Here is a 15,891-nt window from a genome sequence, read left to right as displayed (position 1 = left end):
GTGCACAGCACTGCATCCAGTGCTCATGTGAGTGGTGTCTGTGTTCACACACATGTGTTGCTCTGTTTTGGTATGTATGTGTGTGAGTGCACAGCACTGCATCCACTGCTCACGTGTGAATGGTGTTTCATACACGTGTGTTGCTCTGTTTTGGTACTTGTGTATGTGTGTGTGCGCAGCACTGCATCCACTGCTCACGTGTGAGTGGTGTTTCATACACGTGTGTTGCACTGTTTTGGTACTTGTGTGTGTGTGCACAGAACTGCATCCAGTGCTCATGTGAGTGGTGTCTGTGTTCACACACGTGTGTTGCTCTGTTTTGGTATGTGTGTGTGTGCACAGCACTGCATCCACTGCTCACGTGTGAATGGTGTTTCATACACGTGTGTTGCACTGTTTTGGTACTTGTGTGTGTGTGCACAGCACTGCATCCAGTGCTCATGTGAGTGGTGTCTGTGTTCACACTCGTGTGTTGCTCTGTTTTGGTATGTATGTGTGTGAGTGCACAGCATCCACTGCTCACGTGTGAATGGTGTTTCATACACGTGTGTTGCACTGTTTTGGTACTTGTGTGTGTGTGCACAGCACTGCATCCAGTGCTCATGTGAGTGGTGTCTGTGTTCACACACGTGTGTTGCTCTGTTTTGGTATGTATGTGTGTGAGTGCACAGCACTGCATCCACTGCTCACGTGTGACTGGTGTTTCATACACGTGTGTTGCACTGTTTTGGTACTTGTGTGCACACCCTGCCTCCAGTGCTCGAGTGATCAGTTCTTCTGAGCACTCTTCCATCCTTTCTTGTATACAATGTAAATTATAAACAGGACAACTGGAATTATGCGATGCTATGGAATTTTCTGCATAAGTATCAATTTGCCACAAACGCCATCATCTGCATAAGTTACAAATTAAAGAAAAAAAGTTTCTAGTTCAAACAAATCAAAAGTTGCTTAAACATTGCTCTACTTGTTGCAGTGCAGAGCAAGGACGTTTACCGCGCTTTACTCGTCCCTTCCTTTGCTGACTATCGCATGCAGGTGTTAAACTGATACTGATGAGCTACAACATCTGCCAGACAGTGTTAACAGTGTAAAAATGAAGAAATAGTGATACTGCCACATAATCTGGCATTGTGCTGCATAATTTGCCTTTACTTGCCACTTAATTTAGTTATCCGTACCTCATAATTTGTTCCACCCCAGCAGCATACCTTCAGTGACCCTGTTCAAATAAACTGCCCTTAACAGGGCTGTAAAGGGCTCAGCTGCCCGTTTGGTGCCTTTGAAATACTGTGAGTTAGAGTGACTTGTGTTCTTACATATGTTGTACGCAGTGTACATGTGAGCGATCTGAACTGTTGTATGTGCTGAGTCTAGTGTGCATATGAGAGGGTTATGTGAGTGTTAATGTGCACTACTTGTAGCATGCAGACGTCCGTGGTATCGGTTAACCATGTAGGCGCTGTGCTGTCTGTAATTTTTTAAGGGAGTCTGGTATGTGCTTGGAAGACGCCTTCTGTGTTGTATTTCTGGTGCCGCATACATTAAGAGGGTGTTTGCGTGCTGAGGGTGAAGTGTTTGAATCAGGCTGGTGTTCTGGTGTTGATGCACACACTTGTGCATATGTATTCGCCATGTGTGTGTAACGGTACCCACACGTCTCAGTTTCCTAATTGTGTCATCTCTCTGATCACAGGCACCACCTCCAGGATGACGTTCGCCAGGACCTGTACAAAGCAGCGGACGATTGGGTGAAGGCCATTGGCAAACACCGGCCCTTCATGGGCGGCGAGCAGCCCAACCTCGCTGATCTGGTGAGCAAAGGTTTAGGGAGGTGTCAGTCCCATCAGGGAGGGAGACTTACGGATATATATATATATATCGAGTGACACATCTGTCCTGGGCTGTTTGCCATAGGTGCACACGCTCACAGTAGCGTGGGTGCCAGGACAGATGTGCCACTTTACCGGACTCTTGCAGGTCCAACTGGTGAACCCGTTCATTCGAATTTCTTGGATCACTGGTTTGGTATCTCAACAATCCGATGCGTTGTTATAATTATGCTTTGTTTTGTTGATTCACTTTTTTCACACAGCAGTAGCCATAATAGAGATCCTGATGAAAGCCACAACACTTCCTAGGCCGAAACATGTCGATCACTACTCAGCGCACCTGCATCTAATGATTGCAGCCGCACTTTTTCTTTTATTTTTTTACCCTGGCACTTTACCCTGGCACAGGGTGGCAAGAATAAAACTCACCGGGGTAACCCTGTAGCTAGTTTTACTTACTCACTTCCTTGCACTGCACCCTTCCCATCCCTCCATTTGCTCTCATTGGGTTTTAGGAATACCCCGTACATCTGAAAACATCCCTGAGCTCCTCCCTCACAGCGAGGGGAGTGTAGCCCGATTCATGACTTGACTTCATGATGCGAGGACGACTCCCCATGATGAAGCATGACCCCTTTGGTGTGTGAGGTAATCCGTCCTTAAAAGGGACACACCCCACCCCCTGTAAGTCAGTCTGTTTACCTTCTGAGACGTCACTCAGTTTTTCCGGACCTGAGGTATTTTTGTGTACTGAGTTATTGACTGCGGACCTTGCCCTCGCTGGTCCCTCCTCTCTCCTCGGGTCCTCCTTGTGTGTTTATCTGATCACACTAAAACCTTTGTTTCCATCACACTTCAAAATTACAGAAAAAAGATCTTCATTTTGCTTTCCCAACTGCTGAATATGTTTAGTTTGTTTACAGGTATTTTACACGGTGTGTGTTTAAAGAAATGACATCCCCCAGCCTGCCATTCCCTCCTCATTCACCCCAGCAGGAGTGTCGCATAATTCACTGTATTTCTCTTTCTCTGACTGCAAAGTGAGAGTAGCTTGTAAACACCAGACCTGACATTTGACCTCCGTCTTTGAATCACTAACACAATAAATAGAGAAATTAAAGGCATCTTTGTTTATTGCCTTCACTTTGGCGACTCACCAGTGGGTCGTAACCCAAAGTTTGGGAAACATTGTTCTATTCGCCCTGATCTGAACACAGCTGGCTGTCTGGGTTGGAGAGTCTAAGCCCGCGTGGTGCCTAGGCGCCACACCTAGATTCGTTCCACTTGTTTCTTCTCCAGTGTCTTTAACGGACATGTCCTTCGAAAGCTCTTGGCTGTTCGAAGTGAAGCCTGACTCTGCCTTTGAGTGTTTCAAAGACAGGAACGCAATCAGCCAGTGACAAATCCGGGTCCATGTCTACCTCTGGCTGGAGGCGCATCACCAGATATCCATGGGTGCTCCTGGTTGCAGAGCGCTGACATTCCCTCCCTTTCCTGGTCTATGTCCTTAACATGCCATCTATTCCTCAAAAATTCCCAGAGCATCACTTGTCCAAACTCCATGGAGAAGCTGTCGCGCTCTTGGCCAAGGGAGCAAGAAAGAGGGTGCGGATATCTGCGATCAGGACTGGCTGCTACTCCTATCATTTTTCACATACTGGAAGAAGGATGGTGGCCTTCGCCCCATTTTTGACTTTTGCCTGATGGCGTTCGATCTCCTTCCCGAAGTGATTGGTGTCACCTACACCTCCTTGCATGGAGGTTGAGCGGTAACAGTTGATGGCGTTCGATCTCCTTCCAGAAGTGATTGCTGTCATCTACACCTCCTTGCCTGGAGGTTGAGCGGTAACAGTTGATGGCTTTTGATCTTCTTCCTGACATGATTGGTGTCATCTTAGCAGCTGAGCATTCACCCATAAAGTCTGCATACCTCAGACGCTGGGAAACATGTGTTGCTCGGTCTTCTACTTCAAGCGTTCAGCCCCTGAAATACCATATATGAGGTCTTCTATTGTTCTGTCGTTCGCACCGCGAGTCCTCGCTGCAGGAACTGTTAAAGGTTAGTTTTCGGCTTTCCTACATTTGCCAGATTAGCCTTCCCTCTTCAAGTCACTTGTTGTGATGCGGATTTTGTAGGGGCTGGGCCAGTGGTTCTACAAGGACTTGTGTTCAGCCATCTTCTTTCATTGGTCTGTTCAGGAAACTGCCACATTTTGTTCTCGCTCACAACAGCATCCCGCACGAGGCAGTGTGTCAGTCCACTTCATCGATTGTGTGTCTTTAGTGACAGCATTTCACAGATTGCATGTGCACTTCAGTACCTGAAGGCTGCTCCTATTTTTTTAAATATTTTTATGTAACATCCATGCAAAAAAAGGGAAATAAAAACGATTGCACGCTTGCAAAGGCCAACCTATTGGCATTGCCAAAGCTTGTTTTGTTTATTCGTAGCCAGCTTTCCAGAGCCAGGGCTGCAGCTGCCACAAGTGCACTGCTGCAATCTCTGGACGTCTAGACATCCCAGGGTAGGCACTGAGTGGCGGTATCTTGTTCTTATCTTTTGTGTAGTCCTAAGGGACCCGATTGTGCTGGTCCATGTTCACTGTGCCGAGGGGCAGTGCCAGGGCCTGGGTTGTTGTTTTATTTCTAGGGCCCCTTAACTGGGCAGTTATTTCTTCAGAGCCTAATGACAGTAGGTTTCTTCTCACCTACACTGCTTCTTGGTGTCCATGAAAATTGAGATATAGGTAGCATTCAGCCATGTGCCTGGTGCTCAGTATTAAAATAGGCTTTTAATTTGTCAGATGACCATCTGCTTATTGCACATTTTCACTTTTAATGTTTTATTTTGTCTTCATATTTGTTTTGAGCAGTCTGGCCGCCCGCAGCAGCCATACTAGAATTGTGTGTGTTGCCTTCTTACTTGATGTCTAAATAAAGTCTTGGGTATGTTCTGTCTTTTGGTGTAGACACTTTGTGATTTATGCCCGGAAAGCTGTCGAGAGAGAGAGAGATCGAGAGAGAGAGAGAGATCGAGAGAGATCGAGAGAGAGAGAGAGATCGAGAGAGATCGAGAGAGAGAGAGAGATCGAGAGAGAGAGATCGAGAGAGAGAGATCGAGAGAGAGAGAGAGAGATCGAGAGAGAGAGATCGAGAGAGAGAGAGAGAGATCGAGAGAGAGAGAGAGAGATCGAGAGAGAGAGAGATCGAGAGAGAGATCGAGAGAGAGATCGAGAGAGAGATCGAGAGAGAGATCGAGAGAGAGATCGAGAGAGAGAGAGATCGAGAGAGAGATCGAGAGAGAGAGATCGAGAGAGAGAGATCGAGAGAGAGAGAGATCGAGAGAGAGAGATCGAGAGAGAGAGAGATCGAGAGAGAGAGAGATCGAGAGAGAGAGAGATCGAGAGAGAGATCGAGAGAGAGATCGAGAGAGAGATCGAGAGAGAGATCGAGAGAGAGATCGAGATTGAGAGAGATCGAGAGAGAGAGAGATCGAGAGAGAGAGATCGAGAGAGAGAGAGAGATCGAGAGAGAGAGAGATCGAGAGAGAGAGAGATCGAGAGAGAGAGATCGAGAGAGAGATCGAGAGAGAGATCGAGAGAGAGATCGAGAGAGAGATCGAGATTGAGAGAGAGAGAGAGATTGAGAGAGAGAGATTGAGAGAGAGAGATTGAGAGAGAGATCGAGAGAGAGAGAGAAATCGAGAGAGAGAGAAATCGAGAGAGAGAGAAATCGAGAGAGAGAGAGAGAGAGAAATCGAGAGAGAGAGAGAGATCGAGAGAGAGAGAGAGAGAGAGATCGAGAGAGAGAGAGAGAGAGAGAGATCGAGAGAGAGAGAGAGATCGAGAGAGAGAGATCGAGAGAGATCGAGAGAGAGAGAGAGAGATCGAGAGAGAGATCGAGAGAGAGAGAGAGAGAGATCGAGAGATCGAGAGAGATCGAGAGAGAGAGAGAGAGATCGAGAGAGAGAGAGAGATCGAGAGAGAGAGAGAGAGAGATCGAGAGAGAGAGAGAGAGAGAGAGAGATCGAGAGAGAGAGAGAGATCGAGAGAGAGAGAGATCGAGAGAGATCGAGAGAGAGATCGAGAGAGAGAGAGAGAGAGAGATCGAGAGAGATCGAGAGATCGAGAGAGATCGAGAGAGAGAGAGAGAGATCGAGAGAGAGAGAAATCGAGAGAGAGAGAGAGAAATCGAGAGAGAGAGAAATCGAGAGAGAGAGAGAGAGAGAAATCGAGAGAGAGAGAAATCGAGAGAGAGAGAGAGATCGAGAGAGAGAGATCGAGAGAGAGAGAGAGAGATCGAGAGAGAGAGAGATCGAGAGAGAGATCGAGAGAGAGAGAGAGAGATCGAGAGAGAGATCGAGAGAGAGATCGAGAGAGAGATCGAGAGAGAGAGAGAGATCGAGAGAGAGAGATCGAGAGAGATCGAGAGAGATCGAGAGAGAGAGAGAGAGAGAGAGATCGAGAGAGAGATCGAGAGAGAGAGAGAGATCGAGAGAGAGAGAGAGAGAGAGAGAGAGATCGAGAGAGAGAGAGAGAGAGAGAGAGAGAGAGAGATCGAGAGAGAGAGAGAGAAATCGAGAGAGAGAGAGATCGAGAGAGAGAGAGAGAAATCGAGAGAGAGAGAAATCGAGAGAGAGAGAGAGAGAAATCGAGAGAGAGAAATCGAGAGAGAGAGAGAGAGAAATCGAGAGAGAGAAATCGAGAGAGAGAGAGAGAGAGAGAGATCGAGAGAGAGAGAGAGATCGAGAGAGAGAGATCGAGAGAGAGAGATCGAGAGAGAGAGATCGAGAGAGAGAGATCGAGAGAGAGAGATCGAGAGAGAGAGAGAGATCGAGAGAGAGAGATCGAGAGAGAGAGAGATCGAGAGAGAGAGATCGAGAGAGAGAGAGAGATCGAGAGAGAGAGAGAGATCGAGAGAGAGAGAGAGATCGAGAGAGAGAGAGAGAAATCGAGAGAGAGAGAAATCGAGAGAGAGAGAGAGAGAGAGAAATCGAGAGAGAGAGAGAGAGAGAGAGAGATCGAGAGAGAGAGATCGAGAGAGAGAGAGAGATCGAGAGAGAGATCGAGAGAGAGAGAGAGAGAGATCGAGAGAGAGATCGAGAGAGAGAGAGAGAGAGATCGAGAGAGAGATCGAGAGAGAGAGAGAGAGAGAGATCGAGAGAGAGATCGAGAGAGAAATCGAGAGAGAGAAATCGAGAGAGAGAGAGAGAGAGAGAGAGAGAGAGAGAGAGAGAGAGAGAGAGAGATCGAGAGAGAGATCGAGAGAGAGATCGAGAGAGAAATCGAGAGAGAGATCGAGAGAGAGATCGAGATCGAGAGAGAGAGAGAGAGAGAGAGAGAAATCGAGAGAGAGAGAGAGAGAAATCGAGAGAGAGAGAGAGAGAAATCGAGAGAGAGAGAGAGATCGAGAGAGAGAGAGAGATCGAGAGAGAGAGAGAGATCGAGAGAGAGAGAGAGATCGAGAGAGAGAGAGAGATCGAGAGAGAGAGAGAGAAATCGAGAGAGAGAGAAATCGAGAGAGAGAGAGAGAGAGAAATCGAGAGAGAGAGAGAGAGAGAAATCGAGAGAGAGAGAGAGATCGAGAGAGATCGAGAGAGAGAGAGAGAGATCGAGAGAGAGATCGAGAGAGAGAGAGAGAGAGAGAGAGAGATCAAGAGAGAGAGAGAGAGAGAGAGAGAGAGAGAGAGAGAGAGATCGAGAGAGAGAGAGATCGAGAGAGAGAGAGAGATCGAGAGAGAGAGAGAGATCGAGAGAGAGAGAGAGATCGAGAGAGAGAGAGAGATCGAGAGAGAGAGATCGAGAGAGAGAGAGAGATCGAGAGAGAGAGAGAGAGATCGAGAGAGAGAGAGAGATCGAGAGAGAGAGAGAGATCGAGAGAGAGAGATCGAGAGAGAGAGATCGAGAGAGAGAGAGATCGAGAGAGAGAAATCGAGAGAGAGAGAGAGAAATTGAGAGAGAGAAATCGAGAGAGAGAGAGAGAGATCGAGAGAGAGAGATCGAGAGAGAGAGATCGAGAGAGAGAGAAATCGAGAGAGAGAGAAATCGAGAGAGAGAAATCGAGAGAGAGAGAGAGAGAGAGATCGAGAGAGAGAGATCGAGAGAGAGAGATCGAGAGAGAGAGAGAGATCGAGAGAGAGAGAGAGATCGAGAGAGAGAGAGAGATCGAGAGAGAGAGAGAGATCGAGAGAGAGAGATCGAGAGAGAGAGAGAAATCGAGAGAGAGAGAGAGAGAGAAATCGAGAGAGAGAGAGAGAGAGAGAGATCGAGAGAGAGAGAGAGAGAGAGATAGAGATCGAGAGAGAGAGATCGAGAGAGAGATCGAGAGAGAGATCGAGAGAGAGATCGAGATCGAGAGAGAGAGAGAGAGAAATCGAGAGAGAGAGAGAGAGAGAGAGAGAGAGAGAGAGATCGAGAGAGAGAGAGAGATCGAGAGAGAGAGAGAGAGAGAGAGAGATCGAGAGAGAGAGATCGAGAGAGAGAGATCGAGAGAGAGAGATCGAGAGAGAGAGAAATCGAGAGAGAGAGAGAGCGAGAGAGAGAGAGATCGAGAGAGAGAGAGAGAGAGATCGAGAGAGAGATCGAGAGAGATCGAGAGAGAGAGAGAGATCGAGAGAGAGAGATCGAGAGAGAGAGATCGAGAGAGAGAGATCGAGAGAGAGAGATCGAGAGAGAGAGATCGAGAGAGAGAGATCGAGAGAGAGAGAAATCGAGAGAGAGAGAGAGCGAGAGAGAGAGAGATAGAGAGAGAGAGAGATCGAGAGAGAGATCGAGAGAGATCGAGAGAGAGAGATCGAGAGAGAGAGATCGAGAGAGAGAGATCGAGAGAGAGAGATCGAGAGAGAGAGAGAGAGAGATCGAGAGAGAGAGAGAGATAGATAGATAGATAGGTCTTTTCATTCAGATGTGACTGCTGCGTGATTAATTCCCAGGAGCTATCTTCTGTTTCTTTAAGTGTGTGTACCTGTGTACGTGTGTGTACATTAGTTACGTTCTCCCAGTGAGGCGGTCTTCTCTCCCTCCGGATACTGAAGGCAGTGTGTGCCTCTCATTACACCACCATCTGTGCTCGAGTCATCGCGTCTGTTCCTCTCATACAAGGCTGTGATATTGAACGTCTGTTTCCATCCATGACATTCAGTGTTTTCTGCTCCTCTTTCTTGTGGTGCAGGCGGTGTACGGCGTCCTCCGAGTGACCGAGGGCCTGGAGACCTTTCACGACCTCATGAGCAACAGCAAGATCGGACCCTGGTACTGCAGGATGGAGAGGGCGATACAGGGGAACAAGGTGCCCTCTGGCTGAAGAGGGTGAGGGTCTCTCCAAGGTGGTTCTGTGAGAAGTAGTTTGCGACCCCTCTAGGCTTACACGACGAAGAAGAGATGCCGACACGTAGAGCCATCCTTCATAACGCCCACACTTTCCGTTTTCGAAGACTCTTTCATGCACACTCCAACCTCTCTGCCCATTCAGACCTGCACCGCTCCCCTATTCTTCAAGACCCCTATAACCATGCCCTGACACTTTCTCACCACCTGTCCACTAAGAGCAGTCCGAAGTGACCGCACTTCACGGCGCTTGATATGTTCCTCTCTCGTGAAGGGAGCGCTCAGGCTACAGAAGCTCTCAGGGGTCTGCACCGGGGCTGGAATCTGGTGTCTGTCCACCACCAAAGAAAATGATGTTTTTCACCTCTGTGAGCACTTGGAGCTATGTTTAGGCTTTACTGTACTGTGACTGGCAACTGTTTGATGCCAGAATGTTTGGAAACGGTTATTATGTGGAACTTTGTGATTTTTCGCGTTGACTTCTGAGAAGATTGCTGTACAGGCCTAGGGTCTTGGCCTGTACAGCGATAGATTACAGGATGCCTGCCTTCCTTCCAAGCCCTTCTGCCTGTGAGGTCTTGGCCTGTGCAGTGATAGATCACAGGATGCCTTCCTTCCAGGTCTTTCTGCCTGTGAGGTCCTGGCCTGTGGCAGAAGGATTCGCTGCTCCTTCCTGTGCGGAGAAGATCCACTTACTCAGGACGCATCCAACGGCCTATGAGGGGACGGTTCCTGGATCAGCGACCTCTCTGCTGAGCTAACTCGGAGTAAACCTTTGGGAGGCCTCTGTCCCTCCTCTCAGAGATGCAGCAGCAGTCAGCAGTAAATGGAATTAGCAGAGCTTGTTGGTCCTTCCCATTGGGGGCTTGGTGCTTTGCAAACATTTGTCTTTTGGTATCTGGGGGACTTTGTCATGAGGATCACAGTCTGAACAAACCATTACCTGCATGATCGCAGGTTGTACCCAAACATTTTCTGTGGTCACCGACTGGGTTTAATTTGCTGTAGTTGGTTCACCAGTCTCTACTTTCAGTATAAGGATGAAACCACAGACGAGAGTGCAGAAGTACTAAAGACTATATAATTAAACGGTTCTAAAAAACAAAGCTGTGGTCCATGTTTACTGTCAAATATCATACTTTGAAGACTTTATTCCTGATGCTGGTATTGGGCAGTACTTGGGAAGTACTCTGGCATTGGGAAGTATTCCGGCATTGGGAAGTATTCCGGCATTGGGCAGTATTCTGGCATTGGGCAGTATTCTGGCATTGGGCAGTATTCTGGCATTGGGCAGTATTCTGGCATTGGGCAGTATTCTGGCATTGGGCAGTATTCTGGCATTGGGCAGTATTCCAGTATGGGGCAGTACTCTGGCATTGGGAAGTATTCCAGCATTGGGCAGTGTTAGACGGACCGGGAGGGTCGGCCGAGGATACGGGGAGAGGTCTCCGGGGAGAGCCGTCTCCAGTGAATCGTACAGACAAGTAACTTCCCCCCCACAGACGGACACCACACAATGATAAAGTTCAACGATACTTTATAGACAATTCTTCAAGTACGGTAGAATGGTACAAGGAGGTCTGGACTCAGGGGTCCCCTCTATTCTGGTCTCTGTTCGGGAAGAGGGTAGCGGGACAGTCTTGTTACCAAAACGATGGAAAATAGCTCTCAATCCTCGAGCTCGGTGGTGTAGATGAACGGGCCGCGGCGGAGCCAGCAGGTCCCGAGATGGATGAAGGCAGACGACGGTCCGCGGCAGAGCCAGCAGGTCCCGATGAAGGTGGTGGTTACAAACGGTCCGCGGCTACGCCAGCAGGTCCCGACGATGATGAAGGATAGGGTGGTTCCCAAAGCCGCGGCAGCGCCAGCAGGCAAGACGAGGGTGCACAAGACAGAGCTACGGCAGCGCCAGTAGTCCGTCAAGGATGAGTTCTTCTTTGCGTCTCTCGACTCCAAGATACAACTCCCGTCCTGCTCTGGAGCTGCCCCAGTTATAGGGCTGGTGTGCTTTGATGTCCGGACCCTCGCACTTGGAGGTCGGGAGGTCCGGGATGAGGGGGTTCAGACACCCAGCAGGGGGGTGGAGCCAGCGTCCGGGGAGGCGATGGGCGAGCGGCACTTGGCGGGTGAGAGCCATCGACACCTCCTGCTCCCATTGACTGACCAAGTAGCCCGCTCACCTCCTGGGTGGATGTTGGTGCCGGAATGTCTGAGGCCTGGCCAGGCCCAGGGTTGAGGTCGATCGGGGGCCAGGCGGCCTCGTGGTGGAGTGTCCAAGATGGCGCCCAGGATGGGCGCGCAGGCCGGTAGTGGGTCGGCCTACGGGGTCAACAGGTTCGAGTGTAGGGGTCCCTGCGGGGACGGTGGACGTGCAATGGTGGTGTGTGGTACTTGCGTGGCTGGTTCGGGCCTGGTTGGGCCGGGGGAGAGCGGCCCTTCATGTGGCCTGTCCAACATGCGTCCCCCCCAGCTGAAGGCGGGGAGAGTTACCCGTTCTCTTGGGGACTCTTCGCGTCGAGGCGGAAGAACCGGGACAGGCCATCTGCGTTGGCGTGATCGGGCCCAGGCCGATGTTCAACTGTGAAGTCCATCCCTTGTAGGGAGATGGACCAGCGTAGTAACTTCGGGTTTTCCCCCCGCATCTGCATCAGCCACTGCAGGGGTCGGTGGTCGGTCTGTACCCGAAAGGGTGTGCCAAAAAGGTAGGGCCGGAGCTTCTTGAGGGCCCATACCACCGCGAAGGCCTCCCTCTCTATGGTGCTCCAGCGTTGTTCCCGTGGTAGGAGTCGCCGGCTGATGAAGGCCACCGGCTGGTCATGGCCTTCGGTGTTCACTTGGGACAGGACTGCCCCAATGCCATGGTCGGAGGCATCCGTCTGGACGATGAACTCCCGGCTGTAGTCGGGGGCCTGGAGCACAGGGGCGGAGCACATGGCGGCTTTCAATTGTTCAAATGCAGCTTGACACTCTGGGGTCCAGTTGACTTTCTGGGGCTGATTTTTTGACGTGAGCTCTGTGAGGGGCCTCACGATAGTACCATAGTCTTTCACGAACCTTCGGTAATAGCCCGTGAGGCCCAGGAAGGCTCGTACCTCGGTCTGGGTAGTGGGGGGCTGCCAGGACTGGATGGCGGCAATTTTTAGCTGCAGAGGGGCCACCAGGCCGCTTCCCACCTGGTGCCCGAGGTAGGTTACAGACCCTTGCCCAATTTGACATTTGCTGGCCTTGATCGTGAGGCCAGCTTGCTGAAGGGCGTGCAGTACTGCTCGGAGGTGGTGGAGGTGCTCGGACCACTGGTTGCTGTATACAGCGATGTCGTCTAAGTAGGCGGCGCTGAAGCCTTCGAGCCCCGCCAGGACCTGATTGACGAGCCGTTGGAATGTTGCTGGGGCATTCTTCATGCCGAAGGGCATGACTGTGAAATGGTAATGGCCATCGGGCGTGGAAAAGGCAGAACGTTCTTGTGCCCGGGGTGTGAGGCCGATTTGCCAGTAGCCCGCCGTCAGGTCGAAGATACTGAGGTAGCGGGCAGCTCCCATGCGGTCGATTAGTTCATCTGCCCGGGGGATGGGATGTGCGTCTGTCCTGGTGACCGCATTCAAGCCCCGGTAGTCGACGCAGAACCGGAGTTCTGGTGTGGTGCCGGGGGCAGCTGCCTTGGGGACCAGTACTACAGGGCTGGCCCAGGGGCTGTCTGAGGGCTCGATGACCCCGAGCGTGAGCATTTTGGCTACTTCCTCCTGGATGCAGGCCCGTACCCGATCTGGCACGCGGTAGGCCCGGTGGCGGATAGGGGGGCTGTCCCCCGTGTCCACATCGTGCGTACACCAGGAAGTGACACCTGGGGTGAGGGAGAACAGGCTGGCGAATTGTGATAGGAGAACTTGGCACTCCTGGTGTTGCTCTCGGGTGAGGGTCTCTGAGAGTCGGACCCCATCTACGGAACCGTCTTTCTCCCGCGTTCGTAGGAGGTCCGGGAGGGGCTCGGAGTCCTCTTCAGCCCCATTGTCTGTGGCCATCAGGAGGCTGAGTTCTGTCCGTACAAAGTGCGGTTTCAGTCTGTTAGCGTGGAGGACCCGGAGGGGGTTCCGGGAAGATTCCAAGTCGATGAGATAGGTAGCCGGACCCTTGCGCTCGACCACCTTGAAGGGCCCTGTCCACTTGTCTTGTAGGGCGCAGGGTTCGGTGGGGGACATCACCCATACCTGTTGCCCAGGTTCAAACTCGATGGAGGAGGCATTCCGGTCATACCACCTTTTCATGTCCTCCTGACTGGCCTCTAGGTTGGCTTTTGCTAGTTCTCGGAATCGCCGGGTCTGGTTGCGGAGTGTTAGGAGGTAGCGGAACACATCTGGTGGGTTCTTTAGAGGGGGCATCTCCCAGCCTTCCTTAACTAGGCTGAGCGGCCCGCGCACGGGGTGTCCATACAGCAGTTCAAATGGGCTGAAGCCCAGGGACTTCTGGGGAACCTCTCGATATGCGAAGAGAAGGCACGGCAACAGTACATCCCACTGGCGACGGAGGGGCTCTTCCAACCCCCCGATCATCCCTTTGAGCGTGCGGTTGAACCGCTCAACGAGTCCGTTTCCTTGAGGGTGATAGGGGGTCGTGAACCGGTAGGTAACCCCGCACTGTTGCCAGAGAGATTTCATGTATTTCGAAATAAAGTTCGTGCCCCTGTCACTGACGACCTCCCGGGGGAAGCCCACCCGGGAGAAGATCCCCATCAGAGCCCGGCCGACTACCGGGGCTGTCACAGTCCGCAGGGGAACAGCCTCCGGGTAGCGGGTGGCGTGGTCCACTAGCACCAGGATGAATCGATGGCCTTGTTTTGTGCGCGGGTCCAGGGGCCCTACGATATCGATTCCGACCCTCTCGAACGGGGTGGTGACCACGGGAAAAGGTTGCAGGGGGGCTTTCAGTTTGCGGCCGCTCTTCCCACTGGCTTGGCACGTGGGGCAAGATCGGCAATGCTGGTGTACATTGTCCCTCATTTTGGGCCAGAAGAAGTGGGTCACCAGGCGGCTATAGGTTTTGTCTTGACCCAAGTGTCCTGCCAGGGGGACATCGTGGGCCAGGTTTAGCAGAAAGTCTCTAAAACGGAGGGGTACCACTAGGACTCGGCTGGCCCCCAGCTCCGCGATTCTTTGCTCACTGTACAGCAGATCATTGTCCCAGTAGACCCAGTGAGTTCCGGAGGTATCCCCTGCGCTTTGGGCTAGCGCTTGCTGGCGGAGTCCCTCGAGGGACTGACAGGTCCTTTGTTCTTGGCGAAATTGTTCTTGCGTGGGCCCCCCCTCTTGAGGCCACTGGTCGAGGTTAGCGAGGTCTGGAGGTTGAGCTGGTTCGGGGGGGACGTCACGGTCGGTGGTTTCGGCGGGGGCGACCGGAGGCGGTGGCGCCGGCCATTCGAGTTCCTCTGGGCGGGTGTTGGCACGGGCGGTCATGGACCGGGTGGTGACGCACGCCCAGTCCGGGACGCCCAGCATCCCCAGGTGCTCTTTTCGTTCGACTGCTGCCCATGGAGAGCTTTCCAGGTCATTACCCAGGAGGCAGTCTACGGGGGCATCATCTCGGACCGTCACCTTCAACATGCCGGAGACCCCTCCCCATTCGAAGGGGACGCAGGCCATCCGACACAGACTTTCTGAGTTATCGGCTGAACGTACAGGGCAGAGAACGTTTGGTAAGTATTGTTCGGGGGTCACCAGGTGACAGCGGACGGCTGTTACACTGGCCCCAGTGTCACGAAGGGCTTCCGCCCGGCGTCCATTGATGCCCACCCATTGGCTGTACTTCTGGGTATTAGCGGGTAGGGGGACCCGCGGGACCATGTCTCTCCCCCCTAGGCAGGCGAGAGCCATGGCGGCTGGCTCCCATTCTGGGTGTTCCTGTTCATATTCTTCTTGTTCCTCTGAGATCCGTTCCTCCCCCAGAGCAGCAGCGGCTACTTGGCGGGGTCTTGGGCTCTGGTACTGGGGGCAGTTTGGGTCGTTTGCATAGTGTCCGACTCGTTGACATCGATGGCAGGTAACATTGGCTCGAGGTCCCGGTCGCGCTGGGGTGCTGCCCCGGTTGGACGGGGGGGTGGGGCTGATAGTGGGGGTGACCGGAGCGTTGCTTCTTCCGCGTCCTTGGCCTCCACCTCCTCGGGGACGGTGCTGACCATTGTTGTTCCGGTTCTGTTCGGAGGACCCATTTCGACTCACTCTGGTGATCTCCCACCGGTCAGCTTCGGCTGCGAGCTGCCGGGGATCCGTTAACTTGCTGTCGAGGAGGTGCTGGCGAAGTTCAATGAAGCAATTGTTCGACAGATGCTCCCATACCATAAGATTGAACAGTTGTTCGTAGGTTGTGACCTTGCTTCCTTTGATCCAGCCCTCGAAGGCTCGGCTAAAGTAATTGACATAGTCCACCCAAGTTGTACCTGGGATGCGGGTGCAGTCTCGGAACCTCTGACGGTACATCTCGGGTGTGAGGCCATAGCGGGTGAGGAGTGCCGCTTTCATATGGTCATAGGAGGTCATCTGCTGGTCCGGGAGTTGCAGCAGGGCGTCGCGGCCCTCATTGAGGAATCTCCCCCACAGACCGGCCCCCCAATCGCTTCTATCGATCCGGTGTGCAGTCATAGCGATTTCATAGGCCTTAAACCATTGCTGGATGTCGTCCTCTCGGAAGTATTCTCGAACGACATCCTTGGGGATGTGTACCTTCTTCTCTGTTGCCCCTGGAGT

General features: G+C 52.0%; 1 protein-coding gene across 1 annotated transcript in view; it reads left to right on the top strand.

The window, feature by feature from the left end:
- PTGES2 (prostaglandin E synthase 2) overlaps positions 1-10,263 on the top strand; it is a 45,705-nt gene extending 35,442 nt beyond the window's left edge. The window contains exons 6-7 of the mRNA XM_078646616.1: positions 1,697-1,814; positions 9,003-10,263. Coding sequence (XP_078502742.1) covers positions 1,697-1,814; positions 9,003-9,134 — 250 coding nt within the window. The 3' untranslated portion in view covers positions 9,135-10,263. The remainder of the gene's footprint in view (positions 1-1,696; positions 1,815-9,002) is intronic.
- The last annotated feature ends 5,628 nt before the right edge of the window (positions 10,264-15,891 follow it).

Source organism: Lissotriton helveticus, chromosome 5_2, assembly GCF_964261635.1.
Source record: "Lissotriton helveticus chromosome 5_2, aLisHel1.1, whole genome shotgun sequence".
Classification (NCBI taxonomy): Eukaryota; Metazoa; Chordata; class Amphibia; order Caudata; family Salamandridae; genus Lissotriton; species Lissotriton helveticus.
Note: the sequence above shows the minus strand (reverse complement) of the source record. Positions and strands in the feature narration are given on the sequence as shown.